At 37.6% G+C, this 16,596-nt stretch overlaps 1 protein-coding gene across 3 annotated transcripts in view; it reads left to right on the top strand.

The window, feature by feature from the left end:
* Positions 1–9,519, top strand: part of LOC126473134 (tyrosine-protein phosphatase non-receptor type 4) — a 183,108-nt gene extending 173,589 nt beyond the window's left edge. For all 3 annotated transcript variants that reach the window (XM_050099990.1, XM_050099991.1, XM_050099989.1), the window contains one exon: positions 7,723–9,519. In XM_050099990.1, the coding sequence (XP_049955947.1) occupies positions 7,723–7,806 (84 nt within the window). In that variant the 3' untranslated portion in view covers positions 7,807–9,519. The remainder of the gene's footprint in view (positions 1–7,722) is intronic.
* The last annotated feature ends 7,077 nt before the right edge of the window (positions 9,520–16,596 follow it).

The following is a 16,596-nucleotide window of genomic DNA, read 5'->3' as shown; positions in this document are numbered from 1 at the left end:
GCAATGAAAAAATATGCAAACTCTTAACAACAAAAGTAAATAGCACAACTATAAACCATTACATAATCGGCTACTGCTCATCTCTATTCAGAAATATGTAGGAATACCACAAAAATAAACAACATATATGATATGTATACAGTCGATAAGCTATTTATGCAGATTCTGCCCTGCTCTGAGGCTTCATCTCTACCACAGTACCACAATGTGTTCTTGAAGGGATTCCTTATGTCTTCTGGTCACATGATGTTACAGGGTGAGAGTTTCTTGATCAATCAAAGCAGTCTTTGTGACTGTAGTACATCATCCACAGTTCCCACACTCTGGCGGGATCAGTTTAGAACATACCCCCCCCCCCCCCCCCCCCCTTCCCAATTGTTTCTGCACTCTGTCCCACATCCAAATGATCCATCTATCTATTGGTCTTCGTTTAGATATCTTGCCTCCTATTGTCATTTCATGAGCCTGTTTCAGTATATTGCTGACTCACACTCCTGTAACATGCCCTTTGCATTTTAATCATGTATATTCTATGGTATCTTGTATGGGGTCCTCTTTTACTATTTCTCTCGCTGTCCAACTCCTTATTCTATCCATTCTAGTATGTCCAATTCTGCATATTTGAAATTTCATCTTGCAAGCCTCAAAAAAATCAATGTTGTTGTTGCATATGTGAATATTGGAGAACAACATGCTTAGTATAGAATTTACTTAATTTTTGGCAGTGTATCCTTACTCCATACTGGGCTTCATATACTCCACAGGAACTCGTGTACTTGCTTTCCAATTCGTTTAATCTCCAATCATTGCTCCCACTGTTATCAATTGTGCTCTCCAGGTACTTCAAACTTCCCACTTTCTTTAGTACTTGGCCTCTAATATTTGTATCCATTACTACTATCATCTCATTTGTTATTGACACCCTCAATTCACACTTCTTTGCATTAAATTTAATCCATAATGTCCCACCACCAATACATTTGGCCTTTCTTATACCTCTACCTCTCCATTTCCGCACACTATTCCATCATCTACAAACACCATTGCTGTCATATTTTCATTCTGTGCCACTCACGCCATTATGCCATCCTTAATGGTGGTGAAAAGTACAGGGGGGGTGTGCACTCCGTTGCTTCAGCCCAATTTTCTTTTCAAACCAGTCTGTCTTCCCTTCTCTTACTTTTACACGCCTCACACTTCCTTATACATCTCCTTCATTCTTCTCCTAGTCAGTCTTCAGATTTGCCTTTCCTGAATGTTTTTCAAATCGTGCCTCTCCTCACACTATCACACTCCTTTTCAATATCCAGGAACAACAATACTAAGTCCTTATCATATTTTTAATGTATCTCTTGTAGCTGCCTTATGGTAAAAAGTAGATCCACTGACAGCCTTTGTTGTCTACCTCTCTGTCTTCCTATCATCTTCCATACTCTCTTTTCCAAGACCTTCCCAAATTCCTTGATAGCATGACACGTCAGTGTAATATCCCTTTAATTCTGACAGTTTCCTGCAACTCTTCTTAAAAATTGACAGTATGATTCCATTTTTCCAGTCATTATGGTCCTCCCTTATTTCCCTACTGTTCTCCAGTCCAGATCTTTTCCTTCTTTCATGGTCTGTTCCCATTTGGCTTGTGTAAATACTGTCACAGAACCCACATCTAATGCTATTAACAACAGTATGACTGAATGTATCAAATTTTTTTATACAAACTATGGCATAAAATATTTAGCAGGTCATCTGATGAGGGGCTATGCCCAAATAGTGTTATGAAAATAAAGCAGTTCCATTAACATCTAATGACTATTTTTTCTGACCTATCAGCTTTTTGAATCACAATAAAAAAATCATTCAAATTGTTGCAGGCTTTACTAATAATGTTGTCTTCCATCCGTTTCTTCTTTTTCCCCTTCCACCTTCTTCTCAGTGTATTCCTTTCTTGTTTTATGTGTTCTCTGTTGAAACCATATACAGAGTGCTTTTTTCTGTGCAACTTCCTTGTTTCTTAATCTCTGGTTCTTCTGCACACTTTTTCTGCTGCTTCCATAATCTTTGTTTTGAACCCTCCCAATCCTCCTCTGCTGTCTGCTTTTCATCCCATTGTAAGTTGCTCTTTACTGTTGTCTGAAATTTTCTTTGCATTTCACTTCTTTCAATTTCCGCACCCTTAACATTCTGTTCTGTCTTTCTGCCCACCTCACCCTCCTTTCTCCTCTTTAATACTTACAACATTTACTGCAAAAAGATACTGATTTCCATCTAGGGCTTTGGAAGGTGTTACCTTGACATCAGTGACTGTTCTCTTTGTGTTCTGTTCACATATTATGTAGTCTACCACACATTTATTCAACAAATTGATTGCTGTACCACGTTACTTTATGACTTTCATCCTTAAACCAGTTATTGCGGCCTGCTAGTCCATTCCTTTTACAAAATTCTAACAGTTTTCATTCTCCCTCATTTTTCCTTCCCCATCATGCCATTTCTAAAACTTCCTCATACTCTTGTCTTTCCTTGTCAGTATGTGCATTTAGGTCTGCCAATATCGTGATCTGTCCAGCCAGTTGTCTATGCATGTACTTGAAGAATTTCCATTTCCTCACTTTACCTGTGACGACAATCATTCTGTCACATATTCTCATCATCTCCTCTTTCAGTGTTCCTCTGCCACTGCATGTCCTCAGTTTTCCTCATTCCCATTCTAATACAGCGTATACCGACTTTTCAGTTACGAAGCTAGAATATCCAGTCTCCTCTTGGGGGACTGATGCCCTTAGCTGTTTAGTCCCCCTTAAACATCCCAACAACAACAACAACAACAACCACCACCACCACCACCACCACCACCACCAGTCTCCTCCTGATCCTGAAGTCCAGCACCCCTCCCTGTTTCCTCTGTATGTTCACTGTGCTAAATATTAATCCTTGTGAATAACTGTATCATCCTTTATATGCATTGTTTCCCAGACTTGTTCCGTGTTTGAAACCGTGTATTTTATCCACTACTGGTTTGCTAGGCCGATTGTAGCTGGATTTGTTGTTGTAGTTTTCTACCTAGCTTTTTTTTGGTCCAGCAGAGAAGGTGTTTTATTTCCCTTCTATACTTCAACAGGCAGCTGCTGCTGACACATCCCATTCTACCACCTAGTGATATGCTCTGTAGGGTTAAGGCTCCCCCAGGAGACGATAACACTGTGTGTAGTATTAAAAATTTCAGACTTTTCTGAATTTGATTCATGCATAGAAGATAATGTGACCCTGCATCCATTTCTGTTTTACTCTTCTGGGATTGGATGTGGGGTGAGTACTGTTGCCAAGTCAGAAATTTGTGCTTGAGAGGTGTCCATATGTTATTTTAAGTCTGTGGAGCTGCAGTTGCTCATCATGGATTTTGTCAGCATGTAGCCCTTCCAAATAACTTGATTTTGTTAAATGTGTCCCAATTACTTGGGTAAAATACACTGAAACGCCAAAGAAACTTGTATAGGCATGCGTATTCAGATACAGAGATGTGTAAACAAACAGAATACGGCACTGCAGTCAGCAATGCCTCCATAAGACAATGAGTGTCTGGCACAATTGTTAGATTGGTTACTGTTGCTACAATAGCAGATTATCAAGATTGAAGTGAGTTTGAACGTGGTGTTATTGTAGGCGCATGAGCGACAGGATACAGCCTCTCCGACGTAGTGATGAAGTGGGGATTTTCTCGTACAACCATTTCACGAGTGTAATGTGAATATCGGGAATCCAGTAAAACATCAAATCTCCAACATCACTGCGGCCCATCAGCACTGACATTGGGCTGTTGGTGACTATAAACATGTTGCCTGGTCAGATGAGTCTCTTTTCAAATTTTATCGAGCGGATGGATGTGTACGGGTATGGAGATAACCACATGAATCCATGGACTGTGCATGTCAGCTGGGAACTGTTAGAGCTGGTGTAGCCTGTGTAATGGTGTGGGGCGTGTGCAGTTGGAGTGATATGGGACCCCTGATACATCTAGATATGACTCCGACAGGTGACACGTACAAAAGCATTGTGTCTGGTCATCTGCATCCATTCATGTTCATTTTGCATTCTGAGGAACTTGGGCAATTCCAGCAGGACAATGTGACATCCCACACATCCAGAATTGCTACAGAGTGGCTCCAGGAACACTCTTCTGAGTTTAAACACTTCTGCTGGCCACCACACTCCCCAGACATGAACATTATTGATCATACCGGAGATGCCTTGCAGTGTGCTGTTCAGAAGAGATCTCCACCTCCTCATACTCTTTAGGTTTATGGACAACCCTGGAGGATTCATGGTGTCAGTTCCCTCCAGTAGTACTTCAGACACTAGTAGAGTCCATGCCACGCTGTGTTGTGGCACTTGTGTGTGCGCACAGGGGCCCTACAGGATATTAGGCAGCTGTACCAGTTTCTTAGGCTCTTCAGTGTAAAAATAATGGGTTACAGTAAAGTAAAGGGTCTCTCGTGCTTACAACAGGTGGATCTGTCTCATCCTAGGGTCTGAGTGACCTATCCTCCCCTTTTAACCTTCCCGAACTGTTAGTTCTTGAAACTTCATTGTGTTTGTACTTTTACATGTGTGTATCAGCAATACTGGCCTCTTGGCCATCTCATAATTTTAGTTTTCTTGAGTGAATATTCTTTTTAATGCACTTTACATTGGGTATGGCCCTTGTGTTTGATGTTTATAAGGAAAACGTTCACTCTTTAGTGAAGGGAGATATTACTGCTACAGAATAGATAACATCACTGTTGAGAAGAATAAAGATTGCCTCCATCTGTGATAAATACCACTCCGTACCTTGTAGCCCTTACACTAACGATGTGGTGCAGTTGTTAGCACACTGGACTTGCATTCGGAAGGATGATGGTTCAGTCCCGTGTCCGGCCATATTGGTTTAGGGTTTCTGTGATTTCCCTAAATCACTCTAGGCAAACGCCGAGATGGTTCCTTTGAAAGGGCACGGCTGACTTCCTTCCCCATCCTTTCCTAATCGTAGGAGACCGATGACCTCGCTGCCTGGTCTCCTCCTCCAAAACAACCCAACCCCACTTATACTATTGTACTATTTGTAGTTATCTTCTTTGCCAAAGAAGATATGTATCCTTTGAAGTATCTCTCTCTCTCTCTCTCTCTCTCTCTCTCTCTCTCTCTCTCTCTCCACCCCACCCCCTTCATCTATTTCCACTTATGCTTGACATTGTATAGCATTCTTCCTGTAGCTCAATGACCGTGTGCAGACCTATCACCTGGTATTCCAGAGTTCAAAGTAAATCAGGGAAGATTCTCTTTACTCAATTTCCTCGAAAATTCATCTCATTAACAAAAACTATGTTTGGTTTTCGTGGTACAAACATTGCCAAATATATACTGTCAGTTAATACAAAGAATCTGCAGAAATGTAATTGAAAGTAATGCCTAAATTGTAAGATCCATCATATTTGTTTGCAGGCCTCAGACTTCACAGTGCAATTAGTGTGTCTGCACTATACTAAAAGTGTATACAGGGCCTATGGTTGTTAATGTTAATGGGTTCCTAGTCTTTTTTTTATTTTTTGCGCCCCCCCCCCCCCCCACACACACACACACTCTCTGCCTAATATCATGTAGGGCCTCTGTGAGCACACGGAAGTGCTGCAACATGACGGGCATGGACTTGACTAATGTCTGAAGTAGTGCTGGAGGGAACTGACACCATGAATCCTGCAGGGCAGTCCATAAATCTGTAAGAGTACAAGGGGGTGGAGATCTGTTACGAATAGCACAGTGCAAGGCATCCCCAGATGTGCTCAATAATGTTCACGTCTAGGGAGTTTGGTGGCCAGTGGAAGTATTTAAACTTGGAGTAGTGTTCCTGGAGCCACTCTGTAGGAATTCTGGATGTGTCCTGCAGAAATTGCCTAAGTCCGTCGGAATGCACAATGGAGATCAATGGATGCAGATGATCAAGCGGGATGCTTATGTACGTTTGACCTGTCAGAGTCTTTTCTAGATGTATCAGGGGTCTCATATCATTCCAACTGCACCTGCCCCATACCATTACAGAGCCTCCCTCAGCTTGAACAGTCCCCTGCTGACCTGCAGGGTCTGTGGATTCATGAGTTTGTCTCCATACCCCTACATGTTCATCCACTAAATACAATTTAAAATGAGACCCGTTGGACCAGGCAACATGTTTCCAGTCATCAACAGTCCATGGTAGGTGCTGACAGGCCCAGGTGAGGCGTGAAGCTTTGTGTCGTGCGCTCATCAAGGTTACACAACTGGGTCTCTGGCTCTGAAATCTCATATCCGGTCCATATACAGTAATTTGATTTTTTACCGGTGACTGGCAACAATCAAGTGAAGCTGCATGTGGCTAGATATTCAGAAGCCTCGTTTTTACCCACTTTACATTTCTCCATATGCGTGGAATGTTCTCGGTTCTATCTTGTGCTCAGGTGGACAGTAGACACAGTCTGTACAAGCTGGCATTCTTTTTAATATTGAGCTGTACTCTCAAAGTTATTAGATTTTCATGTAGTCGAGCGTGTGATGTTATCTAGTTGTGATCCACTTCCATATTATTTGCACAAGTACACATGAGGTCTCTGGATTTTCTGAGCAGGCTACAATAGTGGTTCTTGACTTACCTTCACAGGAAGCTGAGTTACGCCCAAATGAGACATGTAATCTGAGGTGAAAGAGTACTGTGAAATGTGGAGAATGTTAGCGCTGAGTAGATCTTATTTTGTAACCTAATGATTTTGGGCAGGTTGTGCGACATAGCTCATACTGTTGCTGACTGGCCTCAAATGCTATCCTGCAGTCCAGTCAATCTTGTAAAGGGTAGTATCGCTAATTGAAGCATTTAGTGCAATGCTAGGATTGTTTGTGGTACTAATGTAATGGACTATAATAAGTTCAAATATCTTGACTAGAGAATAAAATATTTTCACACAAACGAATTTGCCAGGTTTGATAGCTGAGCTTGGTTCTTCAACATCTCCACTAGGAAGGTGTGTGTGTGTGTGTGTGTGTGTGTGTGTGTGTGTGTGTGTGTGTGTGTTTGAACTGATGAAAGTATATTTAGTTACTTGGATTCAAATATAAACATATGTTAAATAACTGGCATATTACCCTGTTGCACTGTAATATACATTTCATGTGTAGAGAACTGATTAGGAAATTACATGATTACAATAACTGTTGTTTAATGTTCATCTTACAGTTATTATGTGCATCTCATAGCTCAGTGGTTTGTATGTCTGGCTGCTACACTGAGGACCCAGGTTTGATTCCTGGTACTGCCAGGGGTTTTCTGTTAGTGGGACTGATATGGGATTCACTCTGCCTTGTGAGAGCAATTGAGGAGGTACTTGAATGAGAATTAGTGGCACCAAGGTCAAGAAAGCAGACAATGGCCGGGAAAGTGGTGTGCGGACTTCATGCCTCTCCATACTGCATGCAGTGATGCCATTGGCAGAGGACACATGGGGATCCGTTGTTCCTGATTGGCCCATCAGGGCCAGTATGCAGAGCTTTGCTTTTGTTTCCAGTTATTATAGTGCTGCTACTAATTTCCCAGTCTCTTTTTCCTCTTTGTAGTCATTAATTTGTAAATTCTACTTCTATATGAAGAAGATTTTTTTTTCTCTTGCAAACAAACATCAGTTGCTCAAATGAAACAAGCTGTTTTTGTTTATCATTTCTTTGCAGGCCCAGTATAGATTTGTTTGTGAGAGTGTTCATCGAGCTTATAGCGAAGGCCTTGTCAAACCTTTAGAAGAATTTCAGAGGTGAGGTGCTTGGAGTAAGATAAATGTTGTACTTATATTCACTGTAGACAGAGTAATCTGAAGTGGTGTGAGATTGTACCATTGAGATATACTATTCGTAATTTGATACAAAATATTTATACTTTGTGTTACGTAACAATTTGCCACTACCTTTAGGGTAGCTGCCTCTAAAGTGTGTGCCACCCTATTGCTTCTGGGTTGATATGTCTGTCAGTGAAATAGTGTTATAATTCACATGAGAAAAGAGGGCTATCTTACTACCAGTTTTGAATCTCTGAGAGATTTATATGGCTTTAAGTTAGTTACCTGCAGTTAGTATAGCCAGTAGCAGTTTGCTGCTAGCTTTATTCTCAGCTGCAGAGAACGTGAATGTCTTTGGCAGTCAGGCTGAATGCGCCTGGGGATCCGTCCTGGTAGTACAGGTGTGAGGAAACAATTCCCAGCAGCAATTGGGGATATAACCCCCCCCAGCCGTCCAGTTCATAGTCATTACCTGGATATTGGGCAATGACTACCACTTACTTGTGATATAAACTGTGTGATCTGGAATGACCATTATTTGTTTTATATCGCTTTTGTGTTGCCGGCATCAGACTTAAATCTGAAGCTATGTAGCATTACTGCCAAGTGTCGATTATATAGAGTACATTAGTTTTGCAATCTGTGTACATTGTTAGCAGTGAATGTGAATTGGTCAGAGAAACATCTGTCCATTTTAAATCTATTAATTGTGTGCATTAAATGTTGTAAATTTGTGAATTGTGTGTGTCATATGACTGTACTTTTAAAGTACGTCCTTGTCATGGATGCTGTAGATTACTTTGGATACCAGTGACATTTTACCTGCCAGAAAATAATTGTAAATGTAAATTTTATAACATTGTGTATTGTGTCCAAAAGGCGTTGAAAGATATTCGTGAGACAGTGTCAGAGTTATAATTCTGCATTCTCACATTTGGTGTTGCTTCTTTACTGCCGCCTAACAGAGGCCTTAGGATCATGTGAAAAATAGTTTTTACTTGATCTTATAGGATTTTGTAATAATTTTGTACATTTTTAACATGCAACTAACTCTTTAAAGAGTAACGATGTGATAATATGAATTTATGTTATTTTGTAAATTTTTATTCACTTTTGTAAAAAAAAGTAAATGTCACTGCATGATGCACATGAGAATATGAAGTTGTCAGAAACCAATAAAGAAGTTTTAATTTCCCTTTTACTCATAATCTGCTATACTGAAGCAATGGTTTGATGCAGATAAATAGATGCATTATTGCCTCTAAATAATCTTGGCTTTAATATTACATGTAACTTCATTGCTCTGTAGCCAGCAGCAAAGTGTGAAGCAGTTCGGAATGTTTTATCTTTGTTATAGAACTTCAATTTCTCATGTGTGCTCGTCCACCAGCGACACCAACATATCTCACAATACCAGTACAGGAGTGCCTTGCACATGTTGTCCAGACAAAGACATTGTTGAAATGTCTTAAACACATAGTTTATTCCATAATGAACTGTGTAGTTTGACATTTTCTAGTATTATTAATTGCACTTAGAGTGATGTGTTCATAGAACTACCAGTATTAGTGTAACATACAAAATAAAGTAACATGCAGCTGTGAACTTCTTGCAATGTTAACATGTTTTATAAAGGTGTGAACGATATGGAGATAAAATGTAATTTTTCATAAAATACAATGTGAGTTGAAGTGTGTGTACTGTAGACAAAAATTGCTTATTACAACTTCCCTTACTGAAACATTAGCATAGATCTGTAGTTCCTCAGTTAGCTTACTTTTATAATGAATAGTTACTTGCACAACAAATAGTTATCATCTATTTACAGGCTGAGAAATTTAAAATATTAGCCTGTTATACAGTTAAAATAATTGAGTTTTATCGGATTGATACTGTAAAGAACATTCAGCCCCCTAATGCAGCTGAACTTCAATTTGTAAACAGATATGCACTGAATTATGACTTGCTTCTTTTGTGAACCTTCGATTATTCTGCAGTTTAAATCCTTCCCACCCTTTATCCTGTCTGCACCTCTTCAACCACTGGTGAATCAGATGTGCAGAATTTGAATTTTTATAAACTTCAGTTGTTGTTATAAACCTTATTGATGGAAGTGTGTTATCAGGTTGAAGCTCGTGACATTTTTCGTAAAGATTTGGCTCCTGTTTTTCAGTAGGAGAACAACACAATGTTAGACACACAAAGTATTACAACAAAAAATAATTCTGGAACTTTCCCAAGCCTCATATAATGCTTAGTAATGACCTAGAGCAGATGTTATTCTGTAGCTTATAAAGAGTAGCTTGCCAACAGATATGTAAACTAGTGCTAAACTACAAGCATGCTGTTAATTTTTTAATGAAACAAACTATTTCTCTGTTTGCTGGTAATCGGTACAGAGATGGAAATATCATTTTAATTGGAAACCTATGTTGCTTAACATTACACAACACTCAAACAAATGACAAAAAAGTCCTAACTCACTAGTCACTTCTAGAAAGTGTGAAATTCTGTATTTCTGTTTGTTTCTCATTAGCAAATTTTGACATACTTATATCTTTGCATGTGTTAAATTTTTTCCATGCAGTTACATTGTTCATCAGATTTGTTTTTGATTAATGCATGCTCTTCCTGGCATCTCCTCCTGTGATTTCATTGTACTTGTTCACCTAATCCAATCCTCTCCATAATTGTGAGCCTATGATTGTGATTCTTATTGTGTTTGTATGGGGAAAATGATAAGGGAAACTATAAGGTCTTGATTAAAAATGAGTCATTTAACTGCAAGAATGGCTGTAACAATCATTGCACTTAGAGCTACTTCAAAGTCCTTAACTGAAATCAAGGCTGCTAGGTATGATATACATTCTCTTTTATTAAGTATGATTAATTGTTAATTTTGATACAGAGCTTAATAATTCGATGTGTGATTTCTGCACAAGCCAAGAAATATTCATTTTTATGTGCTGTAATTTGTTTATTATAAATGTAGTTCAGCTCACTACTGAATCCAAGGCACTGAAGTTCTATATTATTTTCATTAAATATGCAAATGCACTGGCATACATAATCAAACAACTCCACATTTGGCTTCGTAGGCTGATTTGTCGCTTTTTCCAAACCTTCCTTCCCAAAAGAAGTGATAAGAGAAATCTTCACATTACCAGAATTAAACATGTAACTTCATGTGCATACCATTCTTTTTGGGAAATTTCTTGTCATAGTAACTAATTTTGTAAAATGATTAATGCGTTACAGTGTCACTGTCTATATACTAAGATGGTATCTGTTCTTTCAGACATGTCCGAAAGAACAGATACCATCGGTGACCATGCAGCTCGCTAGAATGAAATTACAATGAAATGAACATCCTTGGCCGCTTACAGGTGTTGACGTATGTCAATGCCTGTAAGCAGCTAAGGGTGTTCATTTCATTGTAAATGTCACTATCACTTCATAACTTGACAAATGCTCTGCAGTCAGTACCCCATTTTCACTGGCTTATTTCTTTTGCAATGCAGAACCACATTTGTTCTAAACTGAGTTACCTCAGGCTATTACACAATGATTTTGTAAAGAAACTGGTTTCACAATGTTTCCAACCATATGCCAAGTTTCCAATTGTACTGCATCCATGTAATGCTGAAGACAATAAAAATGGATTTAAATGTGAGCTTCCTTTACTGTGACCATAAAAAAAACTAACTTAATAAAAGTTCTTACTTTATAAAATTTTACATGAAGTTTATCTGAAAATTACAAACCATTTTGTAATAATACATAAAGGGAGATGATCAGTTACGATAATCCACTCTTACATTGTATTAACCACCGTCAGATTTGTACCCTCAATTTAACTATAAAGCAACACTCTGTTTACTATCTCTAAGATTAAAGCCAACAGTTTCATTCTAGAATGCCATAATTTAACTAGCATGTGCAACACCCTACATGGAAAAATGCCCAGATAGAATTACAAAAAGTACACAATATTCATGGCTTTTAGGAACTTACATTGTTTTGTAAGGCACCATTTAGCTGCACTGGCATATGATTTACCCTTTGAGACAGGCGGTGAATCTTCCTTCCTTCTCTCTCTCTCTCTCTCTCTCTCTCTCTCTCTCTCTCTCTCTCTCTCGTGTGTGTGTGTGTGTGTGTGTGTGTGTGTGTGTGTGTGTGTGTGTGTGTGTGTCCGTCCACACACATGTCATGCTACTCCAATTGAAAACCTTGCAGTCTTATTTGTGAGTGTGTTTTGTGGATTGTTTATGAGAAGCTTATGATAGCATTATTCAAGATTGTGATGCAAGAGAGCTAGTGACTTCAAACCAATAGTGTAGCTTCGTTTTATTATAAATGATTGTCAGTGATAACATCTGTGATGAGTTTCTTATGAATGTTATATCTGAAATTCTGCCCTTCTGTTCACAGACTGGCAACATACTGTATCATAAGAAAAGAAGTTTCGTGATTTAAGTAAGGGTTGTGGGGAGTGGCAGTACAATGTCTTTTAGCAAGTGGTTACATCTGTCTTGTAGAACAAGGATTGTTTTTTTTTTTCTGGAAAAACATTCTGATATTGGAGACTGATATATAAATTATTATCACTGACAGTTTAAATTTGTGTTATGAAAAAAATTACGTGAAAATTCAGCCTTAATGAATCCAGTGCTATAGCATAGCATTCTGGTACACATTCAGACTGGGTTTGGCTCTGAGAGTCTGGCAGAAGTAGATACTATCTTAGGCATTAAAAAGGAAATCGTTTAATATGTTCCTTTGGAGTGAATGATAATTCTACAGCATTGTCAAAACTACTACTTAAGAAGCAGTTTATACAAGAATTGATGTTGTTACAGTTCAGTAGTGGTACCTCAAAGTACCAAATTATGTTCTCTCCGTGGTTACCAAAAAATTCTCAATTCACTGTCGCCAATCAATTGAATATCCTTCCCTTCTCAGTTACCTCATCTGTAACAGTGCATTTTGAGCTTTGTGAGCCATCAGCAGCACTGTGCCCATCACTTCATTAACAGTAGCCTATTTTTGAAATTTATCGTTTATAGTGCTGCTTTTTGTTCCTGTGCTTGCTTGATGCTACTTTGAGCTCTGATAGCATGTTAATCCTAATTGTTTGTGCAAAATTAAAACATACTTAATTTCCTGTTGGATAATAAAGACTTACATGGCAAGTGCAGAGATTTAAATTCTTAATTATTGAAGTGTTTTATTTTGTGCAGTTGTTAAAACATTAGCCTGAGGAAACATCTTTCTGACTTCGCTCTTAATGTGTATAATACAATGTCAGAATTTTTAAGTATATAAGGATAAAAGAGTAGTTTTACCAGGTAACAGAAAACTGACATGTACAAAGGGAATGGAAGCCCGTAGATACACTGATGTTACAAATGTATATCCTTCATCTATCAAAAGGAGGAGAGGAAAGGGTTCAAGAAAGTGGAACGTGATGTAGAAAGAAACTCTGGGTGAATATTTATAGGATTTATTGCACCTATGGCAGTAAAAATTATTAAGGGCCACTGTTCTGAATGCAGTCACTAAGCGAGCCTTTTGCAGATAATTATTGATGACTGCAATGTATTCTATTCATAAATGAATTACAATAACACAAAAGTGATGGTACAGATCTCAGGCTTCTTTAAAGAAATGATTAATTTTTTCCATCTTATAAGTTATTACTGCAGTTACAAATTCAAAAACCTTAATTCCACCCATGAAAGCCACTATGCTACATTTGTTAGGGACAGTATCACAGGAGCACCCATCAATGACAAGATTTTGTGCTTGGAGAGTGGGTAGGGCAAATTTATCTGTGGACAATATATGTACAGATGGATGTTCTGTCTTAACCTTTGGTAAAAGGTGCAATGATTAATGTAGAACATTATATTCAGAAGTTAGATTAAACACACAGCTGAGGTTTTCAGATTCCAGTTCCATGGTTTTCCTGAATCACTTCAACGAAATATCAGGATTGTTCCTCCAGCTAGGCAGAACTTGTTTCATGCTTGATTTTTGCCTTATTGTGAGTATCTGTAATGACCTTGATGTTGATGGGATATTAACTCTAACCTAATTACCTTTTTATAATTTTCTCTTATGCTGAGATTGCTAGAAGAGAAGGAAACAGCCTTATGACAAGATGATGGTTAATTGTTTGATTGGTACTTTGTGACAGTAGTAGTGCTTTGACTGTGGTTAGCTGAAGTACCTGCCACATTTTCCCTTGTTGCAGTACACATTTTTCACACGTGAAAGCTCTGAGTTTCATAAATCTGTCCTTACCCATCTGAAGTTAATGTCATGACAGTGTGCATTTCACGTCACATTGGAAGAGGGCACAATTTTGAAGCAGCAGCCCAGTGAGTTTGTCCCATTTTGGACACTTACTGTCAAGACTACTGAATGGCAGTAACTGCTCCCTTCCAGCCTATGACATGGCCATCCTTCATTGGCTGCAAAGTTATATTCATTGTTATTCACAACAAGAGCTCCCTCTATTGTCCAGTGTAAGCAAATCTCATCTTCACCATACTTGGTCCCCCACCTCTCTCTTTCTCTATATATTAATTGTGCTGCATGTGCTCAGGATAAATTATTGCCGTGCATGGCAGACCATATGCGAGTTGCATTGATGGTTCTGTAGTGATCTCTATTTTACTGGAACGTGGCACAATAATTATACGCTGCCCATTACACACAGTGTGATTAGATACGCTTGCTGCAGTGCTTTTTATATTTGGTAATTTGTACATCTTGAATAAGCATTGTGGCTTTTCACTTGTGTTTATGTTGCTTATTTGCATTACCACAAAAATATGAGGAGGATACAGGCCTTAACTTACAATCAAATCAGAATTAATTTCTAAATATCAGAAATTATGTGGCTGACAATACTTTCCTATAAAAATATTTACATTTTTAGTATGTGAACAATGGCACTTGAATTATGAACAAGATAAATCATAACTTATCGCTTCCCTTATTGTCAACTGACTAGGCAAGTTGAGGACTTTACAAACTACTGAAAAATGCAAATGGGGCCATATAGAATTTTGTGCTTGTACTTGTCGAAGGGGACCATTTTGGCAAGTCAATCAGGAGTTAGGCTTTGTGTAAACTGGTTGTTTTTACATGAAATTCCTCACTGTGAAACTTAACTTATGCAGCACAATCAACAGACTATTACTGAGATACATAATGGAATTCAAATAAATGGCTGTAGGACATTTATCTAATTTCACCTATTTGTCAAAATGTATAAAATCTTCTTTATAAGGATATTATCATTTTTAATGTTCTCAGCTGTAACAGTCAGTTTCCTATTCACAATAAATACAAAAAAACCTTTTTGTAAATTGTTATTTTTTCATTTTGTGATGTAAGGAGAGGAAAGATGGAAAATTTTCCTTAAAAAGTTACTGAAATGGGAATTCCACGATGCAAGTTGTATAAAAATCTGTTTAGTATCTGACACTTCTGTGTGTCTTTCTTTATGTAGCATCCTCTGGTGTTTCTTACAGGGTTAGAATTCTTCACCTATCTTGCAAAATGTTTCTTGAGTAACACACAATTGTCATATTGCCTTCAAACTTTGATGTTGAGACGGTGTGGAAAAAGATCTGACTTTAGAAATATAAAATAATGCACCCTCATTTCAAACTGATTTGTTTTTACAGTGAGTGTATTCTTACGCATGAAATTATAAGTCTGTTAAGCAAATACAATTAGAAATGCAAATGGTTTCAAAATGTGCTGAAAACATTACACACCCGTTTACCCTTCTTGAAATCATGGTTGGATGCCTGAATTTGGAAAATACCTGTATCAAGTAATTTTGTACTAATTAATACTTAACAAAATTTTGATATTATTTATGAGAGGAAAACAAGAAGGGTTTAATTGCCTTTGCTATTATTGCTACAGTACTGGTCTCTTATACTGAAAAAGAAATTTGTATGCATTTACATTTGTAATGAAATTGATAAGTTCTTTACATCTGTAGACCAGTGTTGCTGCATGTGGAAGTGGTTGCAATAATGATAGTGACAATGAAGTAATTTTCGGTTAATACAGATCTACTTTGGCACTCGTTTTCATATTTTTGAGTCAAATTTCAGTAACAATTGTGTAACACTTTTGTAAATGTAAATTTTCTGTCCCTATAATGTCAATGCAATGGAAGACTGCAGCATATTACACATCCTTTTACAAAAATGTTAGTATGAGTTTACAAGAATAATAATAAAAGAAAATTGTATTTTAGTGTATATTTAACCGTTATACAAATTATTCGATACCATTTTAATATGTCAAAAACATTAATGTGCAGATAATAGCAAAAAATCTTGGTGCAATGTTCGTATTATTCTTGTAGGTGTATGAAAACAGTTTTTGTTGATTTAATAAAATGAGAAAAAAGAACCAACATTTTTATAATTTAAATGTGATAGTTGCAAATCCTGGATTTAATGTAATCAATAGTATTGGAAAAACAGTCATTCACTCTGCAGGTTGGTATGGTTATAAATTCTTACTCAGAAAATGTAATGAAACACAGTATGTTAAAAAAAATGTCGTCATGTATTTTGAAAGGTACATTTCATTTGATATATCTAATAAAAAAGCATAAATCATTACACACCTAAAATACAGGCATACCAAAATGATTGGTGGCTGTACGGTATAGTATTAGATACAACCTAACCAGTGAAATATTTTCATAAATTAATAGATTTTAAGGGTACATGGA

This window comes from Schistocerca serialis, chromosome 4 (assembly GCF_023864345.2).
Source record: "Schistocerca serialis cubense isolate TAMUIC-IGC-003099 chromosome 4, iqSchSeri2.2, whole genome shotgun sequence".
Lineage (NCBI taxonomy): Eukaryota > Metazoa > Arthropoda > Insecta > Orthoptera > Acrididae > Schistocerca > Schistocerca serialis.
The sequence above is the reverse complement of the archived record's forward strand: the minus strand, read 5'-3'. Positions and strand labels throughout refer to the sequence as shown.